The 26,055-nt window shown below is 35.2% G+C and overlaps 1 protein-coding gene across 2 annotated transcripts in view; it reads right to left on the reverse strand.

Annotated features, from left to right (window-relative positions):
- Positions 1-26,055, reverse strand: part of BBS9 (Bardet-Biedl syndrome 9) — a 289,085-nt gene that overhangs the window by 130,547 nt on the left and 132,483 nt on the right. For both annotated transcript variants that reach the window (XM_051789144.1, XM_051789143.1), the window contains exon 21: positions 15,242-15,464. In XM_051789144.1, the coding sequence (XP_051645104.1) occupies positions 15,242-15,464 (223 nt within the window). The remainder of the gene's footprint in view (positions 1-15,241; positions 15,465-26,055) is intronic.

The following is a 26,055-nucleotide window of genomic DNA, read 5'->3' on the forward strand; positions in this document are numbered from 1 at the left end:
TGAAGTGAATTTAAACTCTTAAGGTACTTCAGGTTTTGCTCTCATGCATTCTGCTAAGTCAGAAGGTTACCAATCACTACGTGTAAACAGTAACATACAATACTGTCAAGCAAACAGAAGAAACTCTGACTAAATTAAGGCAATGGCAAAACTCCCAGCACATTCAATGGGGCCAGGATTTCATCCTTATCTTGTTGATCGAAGCAATTATTTCACTGTTCAGAAGGAGTAGACTGCTGCACCTGCCAAGGATTTCTTAGAGCAACCCACTATGGTGAGTCTTAATTGTATATGCCTCTATAACTATTCCTTTTTCATTCTACCAAGGTAAGCTCTTGACTTGTCAAAAATACAACAACAAAGATCTGTCTTTCATATTAGCACATAAGCCAGGTATACCAAAGCTCTCTTTAGCATAACCTTACCACAGGTATGCACATGAATTATTAACACTCCCTCAACACCTATTACCAACCAGTGATGGTCATCCCTGCTGAAGTGGCATACCTCCATTAAATAGGAATGATTTGAACTGACAAATTAGACGCTTTCTCGGTTTGGCAACGTTGTGTGCAAAAAAGCTTCCTATCTTACAGTGAATCACAAAGTACACACAGTACTACACCTATTTTACAGTAAAAGAGCATCTTTACATACCATGGACCCAAATTCAGAGTACATTAACCACGAATAGTACAACTGAACACCTCTTCTATTTCTTCACAGGGTTTGCAATATACACTGTAACTACACTAACCAAAATGTATATGCAATTCAATAGCCAGAGAGAAACAACTTCTCCACATGAGAATCAATTTTACACTAAACCAGAACAAAACCCTGTTTTTAATGTGCTGCAAGGATGACTGAAAACAAAGGCTCTTTTTGACATAGACACCAGTATTTTTTATTTGGAAATATTTGAGAAATCTGTTCTAAGATTGTACAACAAGCATTTTCCCTTGATAACTAATTAAATGAAATAACCAAGTAGAACTGCTTTTTTTTTCTCCTCAGACCAGGAAATTATTGCAAAGTATTAATTCTGCCAGTACAGTTCCTTCATAGGGAAACACGGCAGTTGTTTACTGCCAAAGGCATCATAAGAACTTGTCTTACTTTCAGAAGGAGTTTTAGGATAGAGTCACAGATGCATAAGAAAATCCTGTCCGTAACACATGGTATGACCCCTTCTAGATCTTAACCCCTTTAATTACCCCATCATACCCAGCTGGAGTCTGTTTTATATTATTCCATAGAATCTCCTTCATCTCAACACTTTATAGCAGAATGTAATCAGACCCAGGATATCTAACATAATTTATTCCACTAACTTTAATATTGTGCGTAATTCCTGTCACATTGTTGCATGTTTTATCAATGACCTGATTCAAATGAGAATGTCAGTTCATAACTTCATTTAAGTATTTCTGAACAGCAACCTAATACCCCTAGTGATTACTCTGGTTACAAGAAACCTGCTCCATTTTAAAGAAGATAAAAACCAACTAATTCATATCTATTTAAATAGATTTTAAGATTGGAAAGAAACACTCTGATCATTTAGCCAGACTTTATCCTGAAATGTTCTCCACAAATTCCTATATGTAACTCAAGCATCCATTTATTTCTAAGCTGCTTTCAAGAATGTCACCAGTAATTATTTTTACTTAAAAAAACACCTCAGTTTTGACTGAAATGTTTATTTGAAAAAAGTGCTAGAAGAAGCAAATGCTTATCAGCACTCTGATACAATTTTAAGATAATCACAAAAGATTTCTCAGTGCAGCTACAAAATTTAATATAGTTCAGTACCACATAACTTACATTAAAAAGGTTGTTCATAATATTTATTACCCTCAAGTTGCACTATTTCTGTTCAGCCATCCATTCGAATTGAGGCATCCTTCATCATCCATATATATCAGACATTCTCTTTGATGTCTCATGGTAAATTTAAAGGCTGAGTAAATGTTCTTTGAAACGCAGAGTGTGGCACAGCTGCTTATTGTTACATAGAAGATAGTAGCTCATTAAAATTGAAAGTTGATTAAAACAGTGGAACATCCCCCAATCATATTCCAACTTTGAAGTATTACCCTTTTCAGTGATATCTCTAATTTACAGTTAACTAGTTTTCTTAAAGTGGAATAAGTCAAGCCTTGGTTAAGGTCAGAATTAATAAAGTACATCTTTCATCAGAAGATAGATCCCAGCAATGCACCCCGCTGTGGTATTTGCACTTACAACACACAAGCAGCCAAGAGATACACAGCCTACCATGTTAATCACGTGAAACTCATCAAGCCTACAGTTTTTGCCAGTTTGCTGAAGGTTTTTATAATCCTACAAAAAAGTACTTCAGCATTATGTAGCTAACTACACATTATATTTTTATTAGTGCTTTAGCAACCTCCTAATTAGCAAAGAGTGAGCTGAATCTTTGCCTCGAAGTGTAACCGAATCAGAACAACGTCTTAGGGATTCAAGTTTACATAGCTCTTCACTTTTGAATGCCCCCTTATCACCACTGCCTGTGTTTCAGCCAGGACACAGTGAGGAAAAAAAGAATGATACTAAAAAATTTTCAAATCTGCCAGAGTCCTGAAGCACCTTGTATATTTGATTTAATTCCATATTGCAGTTTAAATACCAGATGAAAGTTTTAGGGATGGGTGAATCTGAATAAACACATGGGCAAGGGAAACACAAGTTTATGGACCTTCACTTACCATGTGAATATGAGCTGAACCATTGATACCAGGTTCATGAGTACACTAACAGCTGACTGCTCACAATAACAGTGAACAGTCCTAAACATGGTCTCATTCTTTAAAAATTAAGACAAAAAATATGCAAGTTCAATAGTGATGATAACACAGTCAGGCATTCAGCTTCAGGAAAATGTCACCCTTTTTCTCCCTTAGAAAAATCCATCAGGGCCATAGCAGGGGCAATTCACAATGTAGCTACTGAGGAATGTTACTGCAGCCACATCTGCATCCTATCTGTGCTGGAGGTGATCCCTCAAAAAGACACCTCACTGACTGTCACCCACGACCCAAGATGCTACCTTAAAATGCCACTATTTTAATCACAGGCTGACATGCAAGGGTTTGAGCTATGCTTGCTGAGACACTGGCTGTGCCTCACGCTCTCTAAAACCCAGCATGTCCAGTGACATCTGCCTCCAAGTCTGCTGATCCAACCACCCAGAGGCAGTGAAAACTGCCCTACGCGGCCAGATGGATCTGGCTGCATAATATGTTCCCTGAAGTTCAAGAGCTCTCTCTCAAATTAGTGTAGTTAACCTCAGGGAATTATTCTTTAATTGCAGTGTAGTTTTCCACTGCAGGGGGGAGGGAAGGGAAGTCAAAACAAAACAAACAAACAAACAAAAAACCCCACATCAACACCAAAAAAACCCAAACAAAAAGAGAAGTCATTTATTAGTACAGACACCCTTGGCTCTCTGAAACTCACAACCCAAGAAAATTTTAGCTTAAGTCATAAAAAAACTGCCATTTTAAGCTTTGTTATTATATAGTTGTGCATTTTAAAAACAACCTTCTCATACAGACTTCATCACGCTTAGACCCAAGACAAATTCAGCTTCACATGTTAAAGGCACTCTTTTACCTACTGAAGTTATAAGACCTTTAAAACTAATTTTTTTTGTTTCAGAAAAGCACTGGGAACTTTTCTGTATGCAACTCAAAACCAGCTGTACTTTGCAAGTAAAAACTTTCCAAGTGCCTGGCTCTCTGCAGATTTTTGGCAAATCTGCTTGAAAAATTGAAAAGTGGGGGCCTGAGCCAAAGCTTACTGAAGACTATGGAAAAACTCCCACAGATTTCATCAGGATTTGGATTAAGCTCTGAAAAAGTCTGAAGTAATTGAAAAATCAGTTCTGCATGTACAAAATATGAAATTTTCACTAGGCGTAGATTTATTAGACTCTTTATGGTAATGTGGAAGAACAAATACACTGTAAATGGTGCTAGTTCACCACAGACTTCCACAGACTTGTCCATGTTGCTTGCACTACCTACATAATAGAAATGTTGAAATCAATCCCACATACACAAACACCTTTACTTCATTTTAAAGAAATCTGATTATTGAAAAAAACTGAAAAACTAATACCTTCCTTGCTCAAGTGTTTTTTTTATTCTTTAATTTTTTTTAATTGAAGGCCATACAAAATATGGAGTAAGAGTTTCCCTTCAAAAGCTGTGAGACAAATTTCAGTGATAACACACACAAAAAAATAATTATACAAGCAACTATCTCATTCTGGGTACACTTGCTCAGGACAGTTTAAAATAATGTAACACTAGCAATTTCAACTCAGATGCATATAAATTATGGTAGTGTAAGAGAATAGTCAAGTTTACTCAACCAAAATGTGTCAGAAAATGAAGTCAAGTGGCAAATGCAAAACAAATGGGTTGTGGTACCTGAAATAATGGCCACAACATCTCCTGATGTGTAAACAGTTGCATCTCTGCTGGCTAAAGGATGCTACTTCTAGTCAGAAGAAACTGAATAAGCCATTAACCTCAACATAACTTGTCTTGAGTCATATATTACACTAAAATAAATACTTACAATCAGCTTAAGAGAAATGTTGCATACACATATGAAGAAAAAGAAAAAAAGGAAAAGGCTCCCAAATAATCTGTGTTCAAAATTTTAAGAGAAGAGAGGAGACCTGGAAATTATTTTCCAAACCACTCTCACCTCCTTCATCCTTCTGTACTATATCTCCTCCAATACCTTTTTGTGGATGGATTCTTTGCCATGGTTGTAGTTATGAAAAGTAGATAATCACTGTAATTTTGTGGTGGTCTTGTCTAGAAAGGGACTGGAAAGGAAAAGCAATGTCATACAAACTAGAGCTAATTATTGTCTTCAAATGCCTACAGCTCATGTATGAATACCAATGTACATATTGTACATTGTACCAATTATTGTACCAATAATCATATACACTATTCTTGTAGGTTGTTCTTGAAATATCACAGGAAACAAAAACTTAAAGAAACCAAGAAACCTGTTAAGCGGAAATCCAAAGAATGACTAGACTAGACTGAATCTCCATTAATATCATACCTTAAATAAAATGATTATGCTATATTATTAAGGTTTGGCTTTATGTTTTTTAAAAAATTACAATTTTTCCAGCCTCTTAAAATAACTATCTAGGTTTTAGCTTTATCTTTTTTTACCTGCTACTATCGAGTCTTCTGAAATGGAAGGTCAGAGGCTGTACGGTTTCTCCTTTAGCAATACTTTCACCATAGTTTTGGACAATTACCTTATTAATACATATTTTAGAAGTTTATTCCTGCTTGTGGTCTCTCAAGGACTCAAACAACATAGAAAATAAATCCCAGTGACAAGCAGGATCATTAGGGGAAATTCTTTCAACTGACAGTTATTTTCACCAAAAGCTTACCTCAACATTATGAATCATTTGTGACCACTTATACCTAAGTAGGACGTATTAAAATTTAATGGATTTTGATGCAAAGAGCCAGCAATAGAATTGTGCATACCAAGGCACTAATGTGTTGATCCGAACTGTACTTAGATGAGGCAAGTTGGAATTGCAATGCTGCCAACTAAATTTCATAGTACCACAAATGAATGAATCCCAGATCTCAAGTGGGATTTCTTTTTTATTCATTATGCATGACATTTTCCTCTTTAAATTATTCATTTTTTAAAAAATATTATTGCTTTAGCCTTCTTAACCTTTGTACTCCTTCCCCCTGTGGTTTTTGCCAGCTGTAATATCAATTGAGGAGGGAAGATGTTCTAAATAACATAATAAAAATCTTTTCACAGCCCTACACAGAAACGCATCTTGTTACGTTTCCATCTTATTTTGCCCCTTTTCACAATACTGGAATTTGGAATGCCCTGAAAAAAAAGAATTACATATATTTTCTATCAGTGCCTTCATGTCAATTAAAACAAAAATTAATTCCAATGCTTTACCATTGTTTACATAATCTCTGAAAATTAACCAATTGGAGAACTATCATTTGAGTCCATTTGAGGGTGATAAAAGTTGACCAAATGAATTTAAAGACCACCTCAGACATTCTTCTGTGCTTTCTTCCCGAGTCTGATATTCAGATTTCCATTTTTAAATATCTTCACCTAAACCATGCCAAATAATATAAGAACAGGCCACAAGTACTGTTAGACTGACCACAATCTATTAATCTGCAATCTGTGCTTTATCAGTAAAACACCTAAACCCAGCTGTACGTAGGACCTACGACACAAGATTGCAAGGCATATTTGAACTCTGTTTTTACACAGGTACTATGGTACAACCTTGGGATAGTCACTTATTTTTTGTATAGTTCAATTTTCCTTTCTGCATAAATAAATGACCAAAGTTACTAAAACAATAGAAATAAAAGTTTTAAAGAGTAAAGTAAGTTGCAATGGAAAGAAGTTACAAAGAGTAAAGTTCCCCACCAGAGAGCCAAACAATCAAGTTTCTGGCTCCACTGAAATGCTCTTAAGCTTTTCTTGAGCAACCACAAAATCTTGTTGCTGCAAGCGCTCCCAAAACTCTCCCTAATGATTTGCTACTCCCCTTCCTTTTCACTAAATCAGCTTTATGGGGCAAGGGACATATTTTAGTCTCAAAAACAGTACTCAAATAATTAGTTTAAAATATTTGATATATTATTATTTGCTTATTTCTAGGCTTTTATATTAAGATAGAACTGCTCATCATGAACAGCTGAAAATTTTCTGCAAAAATATTTTAAGCATGGAGAACTAGAAGTCAGATTAAAGTTGCAGCACTGTATTATGTTCCATTAGATACCACATCGTGTCTCATTTTTAGCTGGCACAACACAATTTAACAGGAGCACATGACAATACTAAGGGCTGTAAGAGTTATAGCAACTTCTTTGTTCTTTTCATTCTTATGTGATTATCATCTACAATTAGGCAGAGAGAAGAAAGTTATGTTTAAACTGGCACAACAGCTCAGCCGTGCAGAGCTGCACAAATTGGACACAGAAGCACACAATGATCATGCTGTTTACAGATTTAGCCTCTTTTACACCTTTGTCAAAATCTTGTTACGCACTTGTTAAAATCTTGTTGCCTAATAGATCCACACTAGTACCACAGGATCTTCTGTTCAGTTTCTGCTTTGGGCCACCCAGGTTGACAGCTGACCAGGAAAAGGGTCTTCCTATCCTTTTGTTGCTACCTCTCACTGTCAGTCATTTATTTACTCCCTTGGGTGGCTAGTGATAGAGTTACTTGCTCCAAGTATCACAGGGAAGGAACTGTGCATGGAGTTGCATGGACATCAAAGGGTACGGTATGGAGAGGGAAACGAGTGAAGCCTAATGTAGAGAGGAGAAATACAGAACACAGTTATGGAAAATCAGAGGGAGAAAACCAGACATTTTACCAAATGTCTGTTTCCCTTAAGGCAATATGAAAAATAAAGGAATTTTGAAAAAACTTATACATGATGGATCTGTTCTGGTTTCAAAGCAAGTAGTATACGAGTTCCCACAGAGTAACCTTTATCTGGGCATGTGAACCCTGGCTTCTACAGGCAAGAAAGAAAAAGCATGTACTTCTTAAAATGCAAATGTACATTAATTTTCAAATCAGATAAATACAAATTTTGAGCACTTAAAAAATTAAGAGTAATGAATGAGATACTTCAGCAATACATAGCTATATTTCATATATTAAACAAATTTAGCTAGCCAATGTGAGAAAAAAACTTTCTGTTTAAATGTAGAGTTAGTCTCTTTTTATATAATCTCACACATTAAAACAATATTTTTTCACTATTAGTAAACAATCCACTTCCTGGTGAAATCAGTCTTCAAGGTATTTAATTGATCAACCCATACAATTCTAAGGAAGTTAGAAAAGATGAGTTAGAGTTTTCCTTGCAACAATTAGAGTCACTTAATGTCAAATTCATATTTAAGGGCCTGAGCTAACAAATCCATAGGAAAAAATTGGCACACAGTGTTTTGGAAGTGTGCTGTAAAAGCCTGTGGGTACATCTAAGAAAAAAGTCCTTAGCAAATTGTCTTTCAATGAGAAACAAGCACTACTATTAAGGTTTAGATTCCTGACCTCACAGATACTTGCCATTGTTCTTTAGATACTTTTGTAAATGTTACTGGAATGGAAACAGATGGAGAATACTGGAAACAGGTGAGGAACACTATGGAAAAGATGGGTAAAATGCTGAATCTAATTTGGGCAATGACAGTTTCCACTGACCAGTTCCATCAGTCAGTTCTGAGCAGTGTTCAGGTCTACAAAATCCTTGCAAGTACTTGCAGCAAGCTTTGTGAATACTTTTCTTTATATAGATTTAATAAGCAGTGCTGAAAAGCTTTATGAATAACCAATATATTGAAACTAAAATAAGAAAAAAATATCTAAAAGCATTATTCTAAGGGTTACTAACGGAAAACCAAAAAAGTGGTTTAATACTTTATTACTATAGAAAACATACGGAAAATATCTTAAGTGATATTCACACTTCATAATGGACCATAGTCTTCTGCAAAAACAAACAACACTGGACTTGTGTCACATCTATGAGAAAAAAATCCATATTTTTATACAGTCTTTTGCACCAGCATGGAAGGCCATACAAAGCTGTCAATGCACCATGATCCCAGGCTCACAATACTTGAAAAGATTTCCAACCATGCCCTGTCAGCTTCAAATGATTTTGACAATATTTGCTCATAGTTCAAAAGCATTGTCCAGTCCTCAGTACCAATGTCTGTGCCTTCTTCATGCATCTTGAAATCTAAACTATATGATTTTAACTTCTCCAGGAAAAAAAAAAAAAAAATATGAGAATCTGTGTGAGTACAAATTGCAGCCAGTACATTTTTCAAGATATTCTGCATTAAAGTCCATACTATAAAGTTTGAGAATACCTGATGCATACTGCATGTTCTGTTCCCCTAACGAGCAATGAAGAATTGACAATTAATGGTGTAAGGGAGGAATTTGCAACAACAATCCTATTTTTTCAGACCAAACAATTCCTGGTCTTCCTTTACGGCACACTCAGTGTACTAGGAACTTCGCAGCAATGTTTATGTCTAATACATAAATTAATACTGCTCTTCCAGAATCTCAAGCCCACATGTTTTTCCAATTAGTACTAACATTCTCCTCAAGTTTAATAGCATGTAAACAGAGAGTTCCTTAAGGAATATTACACATTCTCTTGCATCCCAATTTCCCAATGAAGAACACAGCTTTAAAATGGGCAATATTGACTCTCAGATATCACTACAAGATTTTGAAAAGAGGTTTTTAAAAGCTTATGCAAGGAAAAAAAAACCTTGAAAACCTTTCATCTTCTAAAGCGTAACTATAAATTCTGGGTGCATATATATATTTAATGTGGCAAAGAACATTGTCTTTAGAGTTTGCATTTACCCATTTTTAATCTAAATTATAGAAACATGATTATACAAAGTAGAATTATAATCAACTTGATAAAAGCTATGAATACAAAGTATCAAATCAAGTAAACACTACTATGCTTCTTCAGTATAAATACAAAATGGGAAACATCTGGTTAGGCAACACATTTGTAGGAAAGGGTCTTGGAATTGAAATGGGGCAGAGTACAGCAGGGTATATTGCCTGATACAGACTAAAGGAAAAGTTTTCCAATTTTGGAAAACAATCAGTAAGAACTGAAAATCACCATGAAAAGGTTGAGATAATTTAGTCACAATCAGTATAAAAGTTACTGAAGGAATGTACTAAAAAATATTCCGAAGTTTTAAACAATATAGAATTTCATTAATTCCTACTTCCACCTTCAATATCCACAATAAACCAGTTTGATTTGCAGGAAAAAATAATGTATATCAAACAAGAGGAAAATCTTCCAACAAAGACACTAAGCTACCATAAAAGCTATCAAGAGATATTGTTCAACCTTGTTTGAGGTGTTTAAGAGTTCAGATAAACAGTGATGTTCTGGATACATTAACCCCATTGCAAGACAAAGGGGAAAACTAGATAGGCAGTCATCTTGACTTCTAGCTTTAATTTCATATAAATTTTAAATATTATACTTACACAAAACTATTTGCAAATCCTATTTCCTGGATGCAAACTATTCCTCTTTTTCCTTATAATGTCAGTTCTAAAGATTCAGGGAGATGACAATCTTTGGCATTCCACAGATTTCAGTGATGCAGCACAGTAAACGACTTTTAGGTTAAATAATAGCTTCTCTACTGCTCCAGTTATATTCAGCTATGTAAGTAAATCATGTTAGAGCACAGTACAAAGATCTTCTAACGAAACAAAGAGAAAAACAATTACTGAAGTCCAGTTAAAAACAGGAAATAGAAGAAAAAGGATGGTTTTAAAGAAAAATAAAGTCCTAATTTAAAATTAAAAATCCTTGCTTGAACAAAGCCTTGAACTGATACAAGTGGCATTTGCACATCACATTAGGAACTAACACAGGAAAACCAGAATCACATTCTAGCCAGAGTAGCTGAGATACCCAAAATACAAGGGAAGCAATAATGTCAACAGAGATCCGATCAGACTGACAAGTCGTCAAACAGCCACAGCTAATATTGATGATGTTTTAAAAGCAATCCTGCAAAACACACAGATATTATAAGAGCATTAAAAACTAAAGAATTAACTGTAGTTAACTGCAGGTCATCAGGATTTATGCTATAAATTCTCACAACCATTAAACTCAATACATGACAACCTGGGTGGCCCACATCACCTTTCCCAGCACTTCCCTGGCACTGACCCACACTTCGGGTTGGCACCATTCCCTAAGCCCCTCACCATTCCTCTCATCCAACTGTTTATGCTTTGCCAAAGGCAACACAGTACACGATATAGCCTGATGTGACTTACAGTTATAATCATATTTAGCCAATGATTCTGATTAACTTTTAATCACTCATATAAAAACATCTTACATATTGGAAAACTATCATGTCCCTCCTCAAACTTCTCCTTATTTTTCCCTCAGAAGAAACAAAAGGCAAAATTGTTTCCATCATTTATAGTTTCTGTGCTCTTCTCTGAACTCTATCCAATTCATCCAGGTTTTTCCTGAATTCTGTTCCCCTGTGAATCTTTCTCCTGAAGAATAGAAATAAATATTCATATCTCCTCATTAGAAGTCATATGACTACATTCCAAAGTTGGAATTCACCTTTAATGCAAGCATATTCCTGACTTCTATTCAGTTGCTGGTTCACTATAACACCCCTGAGCCTACCCTATGGCAACAGTGCTTAAGGAATTATTTCTCAAATTTTAGTTTGTCAGATTCTTACTTGCTAGAGTCCTTGACACTTGTCTCAACTGAAAAACCATCTTACTAACTTCAAGTCCTTCCTCTAATTTATCAAGATCAGCATTATTGTTCTTTCAATATGCCTGAAACTACTGCAAGCTTGTTGCAAAACCACAATTTTAACATTCATGCCCAAATGCAATCCCTGAAGGCTATAAAGAAAATAATGAACAAAACCAAATCCAGCAGGGACTATGGCCTACTTCTAACATATACTCTTGGATTAACTACAAATACTGACAATTACTTTTGAAGGCATCTTTCAAATTGTTGGACACTTAAAAATAATCATCAGCTTTTCAATGTGGTTTAAGGCAATTTCTCCAGATTTCAGGGTCACCATCTTGAATATATTAAATATAACTTCTAGAAACTGAGCCTACTGTTACAGTGCTGCAATGCCTGAAGGGTCAACTTTAAAAGAAATTTGTAATAGTTGGTTGCTACAGAAAAAGTGGTTTCCACAATTAAGAAAAAGAACGGACTTAAGAAAAAGTGGCAATGAACAAAATTCTCAAGCTACACTACTGAACAATTATGGGACCATCTCTGGCTTAGCTTGGAGTTTAAACATCCTGAAGAACTTTCCCCTACATTAACATTCAGTATTTAGCCATAAATCCTCAAATACAAACACAATTCTCACTCTTCCTCTCCATGTATAGTTCTACCTCATTCTTCCCTACCTACTCCTGTTCTCTCCTTTAAGGGCTGAGAGAAGTTCGTCTATTTTCCAGGCATTATCAAAGAGCTCTTTACTCAGCAGCACATAGTTATTTTGTATACTGGTTTCCCTTTATCAGGCTTTGTTTTCAGTTTCTTCCTCATGTAAACAGAACAGGCATTTTTAATTGGAATCAACAGCGAGGTAAATTTCTAGATTGTCCCCACTAACTCACTGTTTCCACACTGAGGAATGGTCTCGGCCACATGAATTCATTTCATTTAGCTGAATCTCACCAGGCAGATGAATCCCAGGAATGTACCTAGAGCACTCCAGCTGCTAATGGAGAACAACTACATCAGACAGGCACAGAGCTAGTTCTGAAACACACAGATGACAAGTCATGTTGCTGGCCTCAAGTACAACTCCCTGCAGATCTGCTTCTAACAGACCACACTACTTGCCAAGGTAAAGATAGCCACAGAAAACCCAAACAGGTGACAAGACAAATATGTTTAAAAAGCACCAGTTAAAACTTTACTCTCAAAAAACCCTCCAAGTTTTCTCCAGCCTGTTCAAAGACACACACAGTTTCAAATCATACAGCTCATCCTGCTGGAGAGTGACTCCTTAAATACTATGCTATTCTGAGCATTTGGCAGAAGTATTTATCCCTAATCACAGAATATTCTGAGTTGGCAGGGACCCACAAGGATCATTGAGTCCAACTCTTAAGTGAATGGCCCATGCGGAGATCAGACCCACAACCTTGGTGTTGTTAGCACCATGTTTTAACCAACTGAGCTAATTTCAGGGTCAATGAGCCTGTCCTGTAGTATAGGATGAAATTTCTTTATTTTTGAGCTCTTTCAAAAATAACATTCTCTCAACAGTTAATGAAGAAATGCATAAACAGACTCTTATCAAGACGTCAGGCTGAACTCTAAATGAAAATAAGAAAGTTGTATTAGGTTTTATAATTTCTTTAAATGATACCTTCTTGTGATATTCTGAAGTGTTAGCCTCATTAGGTCATAATTTTGATTCTTAGTTAGGTGATTTGATATTCAAAAGGGCTATGTACAAGAGCAATTTTGAAAGCAAAACTATTTATTTTGAAATCTGCATTTGGGTTACAGGTTTTAATTCTTTTTAATGTTAATTATGGCCAAAAGGCATTTCAAGAACAGCTAGAATAGTTTATGATGGGTGTGACACTGCTGTACCAGGTCTCAACCAGTTCCTTACAGGTACTCAATTTTTCACTATGCATCATGTAAAATGGTAATTCTGGTCCCAGGTATCGTCAATACTTGGCTAACAGCCTACAGTCAAATACCTTATGTTTTCCTTGGAATGTACTTCTTCCTTGTTTTATTTGAAAGGCAGTATAACTGTCTACCTCTACCACAGTAGTAAAAATTATTCTCGCACATGTCACTCATGCCTTCTTGGTGTTATTTTGGCCTCGTGTAATAGAAAACAGTGGGTTTAGCAGTTTTAAATATTTTAGTCTGTGTCGGAAGCATGATTGGGTCCTTTCCCAAGGTACTTCATCAAGAGAAAGATTTCTTCCAATTTGTTTACAATTTTTACAAATTTTTCTGTCTTTTCCTAACAGAATTATTCATAATCAAATTGCATAGTTCCCTGAACTCAGTAACACTAGCCAACTGTACAGGCAGAAGTGAATTTCCTTATTAAATCAATTCACCTTATTAGCATAGATAGAAAAAGATGAACTGCAGCTATTTACACCTTTTCAGAATTCTTAGAAGAATGAAGACAATGGTTATATAATCAAAGGTCAACAAAAGAAGTGCCTTTTACACATATTTTAGTCTTGCAAAGAAATACTAACAAAAATTTCTAAAACAAATATGACACTTTTTTAGCCTCACATGATTATGAATCTGCTTCCAGATACGGGAATAGTGTAACACTAAACAAAAATTACATATATATGTATGTATGTATGTATGCATGTATGTATGCATGTATGTATATATATATAAAATTTCTACCATTGTGCAGTCTGCAGCCGTTTTACCAGATCACTTACAGCAGCACCCACAAAGGAGGGCTGCACATAACAATAACAGGGACTTCCAAGCTGGCTATTCATATTATATTATATTAAACAGGAATTTAATTATTCTTTGTAATGTAAGAAAACAAAGTACTGATAATCAAGATACTGCCCTAACACAACTCCAAACTTTATCAAAAACAATACCCAAAATAGTAAACTCCAATTTTTAAGCATGAAGTATACATACAATACATACTTTTCCCAGTAGATGTGAAGACTGCTGTAGTGGAAGGAAGTCACTGAGGTCAAAGGGCATAGTGATATTTTGTGGTTTAGGAGTGTATGAAGCTGAATGAACAGCCAATCCAAATTTAGAGCAGAAAGCTGGGATAGAAAATACCTGTTTCCAAGCCAGCAGGAGTATCTGATGTTTACTAAGAGACTATCTGTCTCACAAGAGGAAAAAGGCAGGAAGAAAATGTCTTGCAATAGTGCAAAGACACTAAACTTCAGACTCTGCAGAAAAGGTGAGCCTTTGGTCCCAATATTACTTTAAAGTAGGAATATAGAAAAGGACATGAACAAAATTTCCTTTAAAAATGGTAATTCCATGACAGTCATTTAAATCATTGTGCACTGTGAAATCGTGTCCACATTCTTTTTCTATATGAGAAATACTATTCAACACACACTTAAATTAGTTTCATCTTCAATTTCATGCTTTCTATGAGATACCACCCAGCCAGCTAGTACTTTCTAATGCTGCAGATTTTTTTTCTCTGGTGTTATCAGTACTTCATAATTTGGCCATAAAGCCACCAATGCAACCATAATAATTTCTTTATCAAGAAAGCAGGACTTTTCACTCCTCCTTTTTCTGTCACATTAGAAACTACACACGTACACATCCAATTGAAAAGTGCAAAGAAATAAGAGATAAGACTTTTAGAGGATAAAGATGACCATCTGGAGTTCATTTGCTGCATTACTGAGCATATTCATTCTACTGTCATTCTACTGGTCAGCGACACAGTGTCTGGTTGTCATAATCAATGAAAACCAAGCTGCCAGTAAAATAAAATGTGTACAATTTTTAGTTTTAATATGCAAATAAGTATTTTGAAATCTGAAGATGTACTTCACAGCTTACCTGGCATGACAGCAGCTTGCTGAGTGGCCAAGTCTGTACTTAATGAAAGGCGACCACCTTTGGCCAATCTATCACAGAAGAGGGTGATGTTCTTCTTCAGTCTGCTGGTATCTTTGGGCATGCACAACTGGCTGCTGAGAGTCAGGGCCTGCTCTTTAGAGCTCTTTGACAAACAAGTTCTTAACAAGTAAGAAACTGCAGCATCCACAGTTTCTTCCCAACCCTGCATTAAAGAAATGGAAATTAAATAAAATTAAGTGAACTGTAATATGATGTAGCATATTTAAAATAAAGTAACAAAACAAGGACCGAGATTTTCAAATTATATTGATAGATAAAATATAATTGGGGGGTTAATGAGTGTCATGAACACTCAACTTCAACTTGTACAAGCAAAAGCTGAAAAAACAATCTTGTTCCAGCATTAGATCAACAGAGAATTCTAATTTTAATAATAATAACGTAAGGACAGTATGTGATATAACAGTTAAATTCAGTATTAATAACTGAAAACTAGATGTTCCTGGTTGTGACATTTAGAATTAAGAACAGAATGGAGACTTAAAAAAAACATAATACATAGCACATAACATTGTGATGAAGATATATCAAGGCCAGGAAAAAAACCCCAAACTTATCCAATTATACGTTCTTTGGAATCACATCTAATATTCTGATAACACATCAGTAGTAGAAAACATCATGACTGCAACCCAAAGCTGCAGACATTCAGTACCCATTTATCAGTTATGATACCCACAGCATTAGCAGAGGTGTGTCAGTGCTGTGACGAATGGGGACTTGGATTTCAGCATAATGCTGAGTTGTCAACATTTATGAAAAAAAACAGCTTAGTAATCACTTCTGTTAAAATGAGCAGCTACCTACGGAAAAGCTTTCAGGAGGAAAAGCCATATTCAGTGTCATATTCAGTATATGTATTTCCACAAAATAACAATAAAGTGCAGGCTTCCGCAAATAACACTCAGTAAAAACAAGAAAATGTCTTTTCATGAGGCACCTTGAAAAGCATATTTAAAACTTAGCTTCAAGGCTGTAATTTGTACTGTAGTTTTCAGTGAAACAAACAAATGTTCCTTTAACAAGAATCCTGGATAGCAGAAGCCCTTATTAGTGACAAGGTTATTAGGTTAATGCATAAAATCTAATATATGACATCTATCTCATTTTTGCAATATGAAATGCAGATTGACTCCTCTTGATGCATTTTGGAATCTTAAGTTACAGCCTGTGATGAGACCATATGATTAATTAAAAGCATCTATAATGAACCAGGAAGACACTCACAAAGCCTGATCATGACAATCTTACAGAGCTTGGACAAAGTCTTCTAGTTTTTAAGCTCTTTCTCATGGTGTGTTCTAGTTAACTGAAAACATTCAGTTGTACAGCAAAATCATCTACCTATCCAAATTTCCACTACTTGATAAGTGTAACATTTGAAAGAATTATGGTGTCAACCCTACTGGAGTCCACTGACAAGCAAACAAGTTTAATTAATTTCTTTAATTAAATACATACGGCTTTTGTGAAGGGTACTACTTTTAACACAGAGAAGCAAAGACCACCCTTCTTGACCTTGTTAAATTCCAGATCTAGGTTAGATGCTTACTAGTGGTCAAGTACATCAGTAAGACCACACAGTCATATGCACTTCAACCTTATCCAAACATACACTTAGTGTCCTGAAAATGTGCTGTATGTGTATAAAATACTTATATTTTGCAGAGAAACAGGATCACCTAGTAAAGTTTTCTTAGTCAACATTTGCCTTTCCTAACTTCAGAATAAAAACAGCATTAACCTACTATCTTATCAGGATTTGCCCCCTCAAAAAACATGTAAATTAGAAAAATACACCAATCAATCAATCAATGCTGTGGTAGCTTAACGTTTTTCAAATATTCTAGAAAGAGTCCATTAGAGTGCAATGCATCCACTGACCTGTGATGGTGACAGGAAATCATCCATTCTGCAGCCAATTTAAAGAGGTTAATGAGCTGGTAAATGCTGTCTACATTCCCACATACTGGGCAATGAAACTCAATATGTACAAAGCATCAAAAACAGCCAAGCCAGGCACTCCTAATTATACTACAAATCATGAAAAATAGGACAATATAAACATAAGAATCTTGAGTTTCACTAAAAGACAAAGAAACATGTGATTAACTGGTGTCAGTGTACAGTAGCTGAGAAGCTGGCCAATATGTCTGTCCATTTAAGTTGTAAAAATGCAGGCAAAAGGAGTATTTAAATAAAAGTACTGAAATACAAGCTAAGGAAAGTCAGGAAATTAAAAATGGCTAGTATTCTGTCCTTGGCTCACACAGGTATGTTTTACTTTATACCATAGCCTTAACATTTTCCAACCCTTGTTCTTGTATTTAATTTCCATGTAAAACTGGTTTCTCAGTAGACCATAAAACTATCTTCTCCAATTCAAGCTCTGTTGACCTACTAAGTCCTGTCAAATCCAAAGCAGCCTTTGTGATTAGTGAAAGAGTACATAAAAGCTACATCTAAATGAAAAAAAACTTGATGGAAAACTGTTGAGATGATTTTATACAACTAAAAATTAACAGCTGCAAATAAGGCTGCATTTGTCAGCAATTTTTATTGGTACAAGGGGAGAACTGAAAGAACAAGAAAAATGTTTCACCCCTTATGTGTTAAAAAAAGCTGAAAGATGTTTGAAAATGAAAGCATTCTAGTCTATAGCCCACACTGAAGAATGATTCTACAGCCACAGTTGTAATATTCACTAATGGCTTTCTGTGTAGTATTCTGTATATTTGAGGTCTGAAAGGAACACCTTCAAGGTGTGAGACCAGTGATCCATCGTTCTATGACCAGCAAGCATTGCCGTAACTGTGACAACAAATGTGAGTCAAGACTCACAAAAGAGGCATTATTAAACCATCCAAAGTCTTCCTATAATTGAAATAGATAAAGAAAGCTTAATTCATCAATTTTACTTTTTCATTGGGAAAGACTGGGATTCATATTTTGCACATATGCATTATTATTATTTTTCTCTTGTAGGTAATAGGTAGAGATTGGCACTTTCTTTTAACCAAATCGGATACACTGCAGGAGTCTGAACACCACATCACTTATAGTCCATACAAACTATCATTACACTATCACTAAAGATCCTCAGGGGTCATGGCATATCTGAGTGTGAACATAATTATATATTCAATCTCACTTTGGCATAAGGCTTCATCTAGAGTAGCTAATTTTTAGGAAGATTTTTAGGTTATACCATTTGCCGAAAAAGAAGGAACCTCCAAAATTATGTTCCCTGCAAGGTAAATGACTCATCTACTGTTATTCTAAAATTCTAGACAATGAAACTGGAGGCTCTTCCAGTACAGATCTCATGTTGCAAATCGTCAGGCTGTAGAAAGGGCACTGGTTTTGTGACAAAATATACACATGAGGAATGTGGTTATTAGAGAAGTTTGAGGGCAGGCCCTGTTAGGAGGCACAGCACTGCAGTTTAATGCCTGGCTGAAAGACTCCACTCCTCAAGAGCTTAGCTGGTCAACAGACAAGGTCAACCAGGCATAGATAGGGGCAGAATCTCAAAGAAGGATTTCAATATTGTTGTTGTTAAGATGTATAGGCACATATATATAGGGAGGAGTGTGAGAGAGGGTCTGTTGTCAGATTTGATAGGTTTACTCATACAGTGTACCTTCTCAACACATTTATACACTTAGTATAATTTAGTTAGAGATTCACAAACAAATAATATTTGTCCTAAGTGTGAATAAATCAGCCTAGTAGCATATCAGTCAAGCTTGAACAAGATTGTTCCTAAACTGTATTCATAAGACAGACAGATATTTCATTTTGTATGTTTTACTTTGAAAGCCTTTATCATCATCAATAATAATATTCCCAAGGCAACAGCCATGTTTCTAGCTGCCTATAGAGTGACAATCAAGACAGTTCCAAAAGAATTCAAATGCAACGTGCAACATACTGCAAAAACTGTGCAAAATTGATGCAAGCTAGATTATGGGAATTCTTACAGCTGTTAACTCAGGAATTTGCCTGGCTATATCTTATGTCTTGATTTTAGACACAATAATGATTCCATCACCTCTCAAAAATGCTGGAATACTTGAAAGCTCACCATACTGACTGACAATCTTGGCACTTATGCTTATCCAAACCACTAAAGAAGAGGTTTCTGTATCTGAAAGCACTGTATATGCTAATTCACAAGAAACACCAACCATGTGTCTCTCAACATTTTGCTTTTGAAGTCATTAAAAAAAAAAAACTGTTACACATACAAACAGTGGCTGCTGAACTTGTAGACTCCAACACAAGCACAGATCATTAGCAAATTTTACCCGGATTCCCTGTGCTGCCAGTCATCCTAACACATATTCTTCAAGCATATTCTGTATTTCTAACTGATCTACTTGTCTCCAAGAGGATATAACAGTCTCAGCAGCCATGAAGTAGGCATGCAACATTCGCCTGTGCTGCCAGAAATGGAAATCACAAACTTTCCTTACGAGTGCCCCTGAAAAATTACTGCTAAAAATGAAGCATTTAGGAGACCTCTTGAAAAGAATCTGAATATCTATAAAACACTCAGAAAAAAACATACAGTAAAATATTCATGAGGTCTTAATGTATTAAATTTGAACAGTCTCGAGAGATAGTGTACTTTTTTAAGAAAAAGTTTTTTAAGAAAAAATTATTCTTGGTTGGAGAATTAGAAATATAAACCCAGTTTTCTTTAACATAGTCCATTAGAAACACTATTCACAGATTATTTTAGAATATTCTATAATTCACTTTTGTATTAAAAAAAAAAAAAAAGGCACCTCCACATAACAAAACCCCACCACTGGAATACCTAAAAAATAGGAAACTGGCAAAATTCTACAGACTGGTGGAATCCAAGTCTGATGAAAATCCAGACAAATGACTCAAGTTTAAATACATCATAAATCTATGAAGTGCCTAAGAAGGATATTTGCATTCAGCACACAATAAAAAAGCACCAATGAAAAATTCTTATAATAATCCTGCTCTCTCTAGTTATCTTTCTTTAAATCAATTATGATGCATAATGTTTATAATATTGACTGATCAGACTTTTATTACTATTAGCATTAAAAATAATTCAGTTCTAACAGGAATTTGCAGACTGATGAAAACAACATCGAAGTGAGGATATAGTTGAACATCAAAGACAAGGTAAGAGAGAACAACTAAAATGAAGAAAATTAATATGATACATAGTTCAAAGCACTAGATTATTCCATTTCATTTTAAACCAAGGAAAGAATTTTAGGCAGAAGATCATCCTCATTTGTCAGATGGTGCCCTGAAGTCAACCTGTTGTCAAGAGCTACATTACAGCCACTGTAGACATTTAAATCTTTGGACTTCGCAAATTTACCTACTCCACACAAATTACAATTTACTTAAAACACAAAGGATAAAAGCCAAACAACTGCTAAAAGAAATGCAAAACCCAGAGAAGAGAAGGTAACAGAGAAGTACAAGGTAACATCTTGATAACTCTGACCAAAACATGTCATCTCCTGAGTAATCAAGCCTTGCAGGAAACCTGACACAACAGATATTTAAGGCGTAAAAGCTTAAAGAGTCTATGAACAACAACAAATAAAAATGTACAGAAAGTAATCAAGACTTACACAGAAAACTATGAGATCTCTTTACAATATTTATTGAACTGGTTCAAGTACAGCACAACAGATCTGTGCAGAGCTATTTAACAATAAGTATTCATGCTAGCAACTATTTTTAAGCTACTTCAGAGTATTCAATTCCTATATTAATATCTCACATTTTGACATTAATTGACTGCAGATATCAGCTTTAGAAAAAATCCTTTGTGAATAAGGTGGGTTCATTTAAAAGTCTGTCACAGACGCACTTGTCATTTCTGCACTGCTGTGCTGTAATTGCCAGTCACAACAGAAACAGCAAGTTTATCTCTCTGATGTAGAAATATTTATTTAATAGAAACTCCAGCACCATAAACAACTCTCTACAAGAGCTTCTTATTTTGAGTTCTAATTGGTAAGCATATATTGATATCCTATGGCAACTTCACCTGAGAAAAATCTATACAACAGAATCTTTCCTGAAAAGCACACTTGCAATGTAAAAATTGTTCTGGTGTTTCTGTCCTCTGAAGCTCAATTCACACACCATCGAACCCTTCTGCATTAAATATAAGTATAGTTTTTGGTGGATTCTGTCCTACGGACATTTAACTTTAGATCAAGATTTGCTAAAATCTCCTTTTCTAATGTCTTCAAGTATGGAAGAAAAGCTGAAAATGCATATGGCTTAGTAATCAAAATAGTATTTTTATAAATATCATATAGAATATTCAGTATTTTTCTTTTGGGAATGGTGCTCCAAAACTAATATTTTACCAAGAATCTTCTGGAACAATCATAATGTAAAAGAGCAGTACTAAAGCAGTGGGTTTTTCAGAAAACCAGCAAATTGAGCATTACTAAACAAAGGTTCTGAAAGCTGCATCTATCAAGATGATGACCTCTATCATTCAAGATTTTCATATACTTTTCAAGTCTAATTCAAAAGGAAGTCCTGCTGACAGAAACAAATTATCATTATCAGCAGTTGTAGGGTTTTGTGTACTAATGAAACAACTGGTACCATGATTAGAGAGTGTATCACCCGTAAGAAAGCAAAGCTCCAGGTGGGGATCACAGTCATATTTCTACAGCTGCTTAACTCTTCTATGCTTTTGAGTTTAGCAATTTGCTCTCATGAAAGTGCGTGCTTCACCAAAAAATTATATAACAAGGTGACTATAGATGATGGTTTTATTAGCTACTCCATTAAAATTTCATCTCTGTCTACTGTAGCTAAATTTCAGTGTAGGCTGCATCCTTGTGCATTGGATGCTCTTCATTTGCACAGAAAGATTTTCAAAATTAGGTTAGAATCAGATTAGATCAATAGTTTTCTTCTTGCCAAGCAATGGATCTATATCAACCAACTCTTCTTTCAAATTGTCTCACATCTCAAAATTGGGGCAATAGAGTGTGTCCTAACACCTGGTTGTTTGGGGTTTTTTTTCTGGACAACAGTGGTTTTTCAAGAGTGGGTGAGAGGCAGAGAAAAGGGCACATTTTTTCAACAGATAAATTCTAACTACATAACTGTAGAGTTACTCCTCTAGTAATGCTTATTTGTTGTAATACAAATGCATCCTATCTGATATAATGAAAGTTCAAATACTTCATGGGTTTCTGTAGGAGCTATTCCATAATCCTGAATTTCTGAGGGATTTTTGTCATGTTAATTTTCTTATTGAGTTCTTATGACTGTTGGTCCCTTTCTGAGAACTGATGAAAGAAATCCTTGTATGCGCTACGTGAATGGAGTGGTTTGACTTCTTTTGTTGCCAGCTTGTCTGTTGTTTTGCTTTTTAGCACTGAAATAATCTAACACTTCATCTTTCTTTTCCTCAAGAACTTTTCACCAGTTAGCTAGGAAAACTGAGGTGCTGTTTGGTTTTTGTAGATATTGTCAAAGCTGTCTGCAGGCATGCAAACACATCAGAAGTTGTTCATCTTGCTGAAGAATGCTAGACATGCAGCAGTAGGTCTGCCATACATGAACTCTGTAACTTCAATTAGATCCAGCAAGATAATTTTTGACACTGGGAAGTAACAAAGTAGAAAAAACATATGCTAAAACAAGTGTATTGAAACTTCTCATTGCATCTCAGTCCACATTGCATTTTTAGATCAGTGATATACTTGGAGAGGAACTTTTCATCTTTTCCTCTGATATCTCTTATTAGGTTACCAATATAATATACTATGAAATACTGACAAATGAGTTTGTGTTTCCAAAGCCTGTGAAATATGGAACCACACTCACTCAAACATTTCAGCTCTTAAAAAAACCCAAACTTGACATAAAGTTTGTTTCCTGTTTAAATTCTCACCTTATTTTAAATCTATGTACCACCAAATGCTCTCAAAATGCTCAGGTGAGGACAAAAAGAATAGTGCCAAACTGGACTTGCATGTTTACTCCGATAGCCAATTTTCAAGTTTACACCAGATTTATTTTTTTTTTTTGAGACAGTAGCTTGGGCAACAATTATTATTCTCCATTGTTTGTACAGACTTGACTTATGACCTGTTTTACTTTTGAGGTAGCCAAAAGTAGCCAAACCATATTTTGGCTTTATCAAACTCTCTCTTCACTGAAAAAGCCAGAGGATGATGAAAGACAAAAAATGATGCAATCTTCATGCTCCTTTAATTTGGCCTGTCTTAATGCAAAGTGAGTCTCTCATCACCTGTGCAAACATGAGAGAATAGGGGTATATCATTCTTAATCTAGGAATTAAGACAAAGCATCTTGCCATTAAGTAAAACAAAAAACTTCAATCTGAAAAAAATTACTACTCTGAAAACCATGATAAAAAAAGCAAGTGAGTTTTTTTCTGGGACTTTGTAACAAGATTAAAGATTCACATGACAATTTCTGTATGATATCTGTATCAGTCTATCTATATTTATCTGATGACATGATATCTTTGTAAATTCCAGTAGACAAATTATACAACAACACAACGTGAGAGCAATAGCTATATGTTATCTAATAACAACCAAAAAATGTTACATTACGACTGCAACTTAGAACCATGAACAACCAACAATTTCTGAATGAAAAGCAGTTATACCACAACTGGTTCCTCCCACATTCCCCCAAGAACAAAGATTAGTTTGGTGATTAGATCTTGAAACACCCTCAGAAACATTTCTGACTGTTAGATCTAAAGGAAATTACGAATTTAGCTGCACATCATTGTAATATGTTCAATATAAATAGAGAGCTTTACAGAATTATTGGGAGCAATTCATTTTCTCAGAAAATTGCATGATATACGGTTAGAAACAATGCTACAAACATAGCTCTACAGTATTTATAATAAAAGTATCACAGGTTTGAACTGATGTGAGACAACCAGGAAATAAAACCAACAGTAAATATGCACCTTTTAATTCTATAAACCCTGTCCTATTATGTAATATACAGGTCATACACTAATGGTGCTGAAACAAATACGTTGTTTCAGAATACAAGTAATTCCAGTAGAATTCCACAATCAATCATAAATCACAATAAATTTCTAAAACACTAGTACAATATTGATCAGTACATGGAATCATACAATGGTTTGGGTTGGAAGGAACTTTAAAGGTAACCCAGTTCCAACTCCCCTGCCATAGGCAGGGACACCTTTCACTTGACCAGGTTTCTCAAAGCCTCATCCAACCTGGCCCCGAACACAACTTGGCCCCACACCTGTGGATAGGGAGTTCACAACTTATCTGGACAATCTGTTCCAGTGCCTCACCACCTCACTCTTACAGTAAAGAATTTCTTGCTAATATCTAATCTAAGCCTACCCTCCTCTCAGCTTCAGGCCATTCCCCTTTGACCTAACACTACATGCCCTTGTGAAAAATCCCTCTATCTCTCTTGTAAGCCTTTTTTAGGTACTAGAAGGCTGCATAGCAAGAGTCTGTAGATCTTTCAATTAGGACACAATATCAAGAGAATTCTCCACCGACAATAAACTCCTTTAAAAGAAGAAAAAAAAAAGGCAAAAGAAAGAAAGAGCCACTGATTATGTATATTAAGTGTTAAGACCCTTTGGTGAACAACATTGCTGTAATCACTGTAATGCATCGCTCTTGTCATTAAGCAGTTTAGATGACAACTGATCTGAACTCCTGGTATGCAGCACATACTCAGTAATTACTACTACACTAAAATAGCTCTTTGTACCTGAACGAGACAGATTACTGTAACAAAGAGAAAGTTTAGAGGTCCCCATCACAATATTACATAGAGAAAGATGTCTGATAACAGAGGCTTATTTAATTTATCAAACAAAGGATAAGTCTCTTGGGACAACCGCAGTACTTTGTAGGGTATCCAAATTAGTTTAAAAGGAGGTAATATACACTGGAAGCAAATTAATCAAAGCAGAACACACAGTTCTGCCTTGACTAATTTACACCAAGAAATAAGATCCTTGAGTGGGCTTCTGCTCACAACAAAGACAGTCCGCTGAAGATTAACTTCAGGATCTCCAATACTGGCAGAAAAAAATAAGGTGCTGGACCAAGTTAAAAACAAAATTAATTCTTAAAACTTTTTAATTAAAATACATCTAACCAACAGATATGTCAGATTCTTCATTAGCATAAAATTTATACCAAGGCTGAATGTTTATTCTGAGCTTGACAAAAGTTCCAGGGAACACAATTAAACAAGACAAGAATACAACAATTTTTTCTGTCATTTGAACCCTTACAATTCATAATGCACATCAAACCTATTTGTGCATAATTTTGTAGAAGAAATAGAGAAAGTTTTCTTTTTTGAAAACCAGTATTATTACAAATCACCAGAAGCAAGCCTTTTAAAAAAATTAAAATCTTATATCTCCTTCTTGTCAACCACCAAAAAAACATTAAATGAAAAAAAAATTGAAAATATAATAGGGCATAGCTTCTTCTTGTAGTCCTTTGAAGTGGGAAGCATCTGATAAAGATATATTATAGATTTTCATTAATACATAAAAGTTTCAAACAGACCACACTAAGCCTTTCTTTCTCAGACCAACAAAACATCGGCACTTTTCTATTCTACACAGAGAAGTCACTGTGACGAATCACATGAATTCAGGTACAAATGAAGATCACTAGAGTGGTGCAATTTGT

Source organism: Manacus candei, unplaced genomic scaffold, assembly GCF_025592945.1.
Source record: "Manacus candei isolate 608988 ecotype Guabito, Panama unplaced genomic scaffold, ASM2559294v1 h1tg000026l, whole genome shotgun sequence".
NCBI classification, from domain to species: Eukaryota; Metazoa; Chordata; class Aves; order Passeriformes; family Pipridae; genus Manacus; species Manacus candei.